At 34.6% G+C, this 4,561-nt stretch overlaps 1 protein-coding gene across 3 annotated transcripts in view; it reads left to right on the plus strand.

Moving 5' to 3' along the window:
- The window catches only part of EXOC2 (exocyst complex component 2), a 277,754-nt gene that overhangs the window by 176,514 nt on the left and 96,679 nt on the right, over window positions 1-4,561 (plus strand). For all 3 annotated transcript variants that reach the window (XM_019521894.1, XM_019521902.1, XM_019521912.1), the window contains exons 21-22: window positions 884-950; window positions 3,027-3,143. In XM_019521894.1, the coding sequence (XP_019377439.1) occupies window positions 884-950; window positions 3,027-3,143 (184 nt within the window). The remainder of the gene's footprint in view (window positions 1-883; window positions 951-3,026; window positions 3,144-4,561) is intronic.

The following is a 4,561-nucleotide window of genomic DNA, read 5'->3' on the forward strand; positions in this document are numbered from 1 at the left end:
TCTTCAAATATTATATAAGATAATGAAATATGACTATAATACCTTTTTGTTTTAAAAAGGATGATATAATGCATAATGAAAGCTGTCATATTCAAAAAGTTTCTTCTTGATTCCCAAAGGAAAATACTTTTTCTCACTGTTACAGTTAAAACAAGAAAAGGGCTGGCTTGGTGTTCAGGTTGGATAGTATCTTTGCTTATGGTCATTGATATCATTTCTAAGTGATATATACAAAAAGCAAAGCAAGCAATGTTTCTTCTTACTAGTAATTATTCGGTGATGAAGGCAACTTCATATTCATCACCGAATAATTACTAGTAAGAAGAAACATTGCTTGCTTTGCTTTTTGTAAAATTTTACATTAGAAATGTGCATAAGTCACTAATTTCAGACATAATTAGACAGAAGAACCTAAATTGCTAAGAGAATTAGTCTTAATCCCTTTGTAAAACAAAAATTAAAAAAAAACTTGGACATATTGCTTGGATTTGTCAGGATGTTTGGCAAGAAAAAAGAATGGACTGAAAGCTAGTTTATTTGGAGAACTGGCACTTCTTTTGCTGTCTAGGGGAAGTGAACAACACAGATTTTATTGTGTACCAAAGAAGGCACAGAAGAGGTGTGAAACATGCATACCAAATATCATTTTGAAATAAAGACCTATAACTAGAATGACAATACCTGTTTCTAAAGTACTTAATGGCTTAGTGTTTGATTTAGGACAATCCTAGGTCTTTCTCTGCTTTCTCCTTCATGCCAGGAGAAGCTTTGACAAGGGACTTAAAGCTTTTCTGATGAATCCAGCACATAACAGAAAACTGTTGTGAAAGAGTTCAACCAAAAGAGTATTATACTATTTCCTTTTTTCCCAAAACATTTACAGTCTTTCAGTTGATGTTTCTTCTCCGGATTTATTTGGAAGTATTCATGAAGACACTAGTTTATCTTCTGTAAGTATTGTTTTTTTATCTAGAAAGGAAAAACTAACCACTAAATAAGTCTTTCAAAACATGGCCCTTTTCTTTCATTGTGTGGTTGTATGCAATAAAAAAAACAAAAAAACAAAAAAAAAATAAACAAAAAAAAAAAAAACCAATTAACCCACTTTAAAGGGGAAGGATGGCTTACTGCTTAAGCATGGGTTACAGTTTTGTGTCCTTGTGTCCACCACTGCTGTCCCTCAATAAGTGACACTAAATCAGTGTAGCTTTACTTCGTAGTGGAACACCTGCTAAGTTACCATACATTAACTTCCATTTACTCGGGGATAGGGAAGACGCACATAACAATTACAACAGATCATCCTCCCCCCACTCTTACAATTAATATAATTGTTTTTTCCTTTCCATAATTGTTTTTCACAAAGCATTTTTGTATTACAGTTATACGCTCTAAACAATAAATATATTTTGAGTGTTAAATGTAGGGTTCTTGGAAAAGCTAATATTAGCATTTTTGTCCCCTCTGAGCTTCAAATAGTTGGCCAGGTAGTGTGTTATTCCTTAAGATACTTTCTCCATCAGATCCATCAGATTTACTTTACTTTGCTATATCATCAAATTCCTTACAACATTTTGACTCTTTCTATTCCTTAAAAAAAAAAAAAAAAAAAAGGGTTTTTTTAAGAAAATGTTTTTTTAAAAAAAGGTTGTTTTTTTTAAAAAGTTTTAAAGTCAAGACTGGCAGCCCAGTACTTACAACCAAGCCTATTGGTTCTACAGACAAATTTAGTCATTGAGTTCTGAGCATCAATTTTTTTTCTGCAAACAGAGTTGGGGAAAGAATATCAGTTTCCACAGCACAACACACTTGGAACTTAGCAGTTTTCATCTGTAAATGTAAAAATCCTTTGTTTCTTGCAAGTAGGGAAGATTTTACTTCCTCTGCCTCAGTTATCTCCCATTTTCAAATAGTATAAGTATCTTGGGCATATTTGTTTTGAATATTCTGTTACCAATGTATTGTAAATTACTAACGTAGTGGAAAGGTTAATGGGTGTACTTGCTTTGTTAGTCGTTATAGTGGCTTCCTGGAAGATGATACTGTTAGGAATTCTTCTAGGAGGATGAATAATCTCATTCTTAATCAGCCATAAATTACTACTATGATGATCGATCCTCAAATAGTTTTCATTTTAAAAGTACTCTAAATGTGGATCCTGAGCTTCCTTTTGAGGTTGGAGAATATTTCACACATTTCTCAGGTGGGTAAACCAAGGAATCTAAATGACTTGCACAAAAAGCCTCTGGCAGACACCTCCCAAAAATGATCCTAGCTTTGTTTCCCAGTTGCTGCCTCTGAAATTGGATCTTGACTCTCACGTGGGTACCACGTTGCTGCACCAAATTCATGAGGAGTTACCTCTCTAATTCAGTACTTATTGTAAGCCACATTTGCTTTATAATAAATAAAATAATTGGAAAGCAAGATGAATTAGAGCAGTTCAAATTCTTTTCAGAAATAATTTCCAGCTCTGTAAATCTTTGGCTTATTTCATTGTTGAGAAATGGGAATGCATTTGTTTAACACCTGTTTTGCTGTTCCATTTTGAGCATTAAAATCCAATTTTTGTCAGTGTCACATGAAAATGAAGGCTAGCTTGGGTTCCATTTTGCAGTGGTCATACTTTTTTTTTAATGCTTTTCTAGGAAAAAAAAAAAAAAAAGAGGCAGAAACAGCTTCTTGGAAGAGTGTCCAGGCTTTATTTTTTGTAGTGGGGTCCTTCACCACAGCACTGTATTAGTCAGTTATTCCAGTCAACGTTTCAGACACTGGAGCCCGTAAGAAGAGAAGGTGTACTTACCAAATCACTATACCTAGGCTAACTAAGTTCTTAGAATTTTGTTTTCAAAATATTTGTTAGTAGCATGAAATCAAATAATTTAACAGCATTTTTATCTCAGCCGTCATTCATGTGAACAAATGCCTTTTTTGTTCTCCAACTATGAATTGAGGAGCATGATTATTCAGATTCATTCCTTTTAATTAATGTTCTTTTTCCTTCTTTAAAACTCCTCTTGCTTTAGGAGCAAAGACTTTTAATTGTCCTCAGTAACTGCTGCTATCTGGAACGTCATACCTTCATAAATATAGCTGAACATTTTGAGAAACATGGTTTCCAAGGAGTTGAAAAAATAACTCAAGTGAGTAGGAATACTGAAATGAAATATTACTTGGTATGAAGTTTATCTTTGTTTGTTTGTTTTTTGTTTGAAGAGCCACCCAAAATTAATTTTAAATGAACCTCATAGATATGAATGGGACTCCAGGTATCAGTTTAAAGAAACAATAATAGTTGTTTGCATGTGTTTCGGTGTGGTCTATATAACTTGTATAGAAAATGTGATATCTTGTTAGAGATTTTTGTTTTTTCATTGGCAGTTCTTATCAGATTTCTGAGTAAAGTTTTTTTAATGTCAGTGTGCTTTCTCAGTGCAAAGACTAAAACAAAAGATCATAATCTTTCAAAATATACTTGATAAATTATTTAATCTAGCAATCTGTACAACTGATGGGTCTTGTTCATAAACTAGTTCAGGGATTTTTTTTCAAAGAACGAAAATGTCAAAGTGGGCGGCAATAGATGTCTCATTTTCCTGCCTTTTTGTAAAGATTAATCATTTTTTTTATGAGAAATGTTGTGACTTAGTCCTGAGGGCCGTATAATTAGTTTGTTTCTAGAAATGTTTGTTGTTTAGAAGTAAAGGGTTATGTCTTCCAGTACAGAGCTAATACTTCTCTCTAAACTGTCACTTGTACAGTAGAATATATTCTCAAAGCAGTCCTAGTAATATGTTTCAACTTTATGGTTAGAATTACTTTGAATATCACTTTAAAGGAGGATTGAAATGATTTGTGTTAATGATTTTACAAAATGATCTCCTTTCTTGCTCAACTATCCTAAAGTCATTAATGTGCTGAGTTAGGAACTGGTAGTATGGTGAGACAAATGAGGCATCCAGTATTTGTTCAACAGTGGCTTTTCTAAATTGTACAGCCACATCAAAATAATGTATTTTTAAAATCTAGTAGACTTATGCATTACAAAATTTGAAATATTGAAGTTGCAGAATAATTTAAAATGTACATTAACCCTTTTAACACAGTAAATTACAGTACTCCATAGTGGTACATATACATATTTCGTAGGGCTATGCAAAGCTTCAGTACCTGATTTGATTTGGAGGAGATTCAGCCTGATTTGAGGAGTGAATCTCCAAATCTGAATTGAATCGGGAGACCAAGTAAAAGCTCCAAATTGATTTGAAGCATCTGAATTGATTCAGAAAAGCTTTGGAAAAAGATTTGATGGATTCAGCCATATACTAAACAGGGAGCTGACAGCTCATGCCAGCTGCTAAGTCTATTGGGGTTGGGGGAGGGAGAAGCAAAGGGGCATGGGGGAGGTAGAAATTGGGGCTAGGTCTGGAATAAGCTGCCCAGCTGGGGCGGGGGGCCATGTTACTTGGGGGCGGGGGCAGCACGGGATATGGGCATGGCAGCTCTAGGAGTGGGGACTCTGCCCTGCTTCCGCTTGCCCAGCTGGGGGGGGGGGGGGGGG

This window comes from Gavialis gangeticus, unplaced genomic scaffold, assembly GCF_001723915.1.
Source record: "Gavialis gangeticus isolate Ggan-Ray unplaced genomic scaffold, GavGan_comp1, whole genome shotgun sequence".
Taxonomy (NCBI): domain Eukaryota; kingdom Metazoa; phylum Chordata; order Crocodylia; family Gavialidae; genus Gavialis; species Gavialis gangeticus.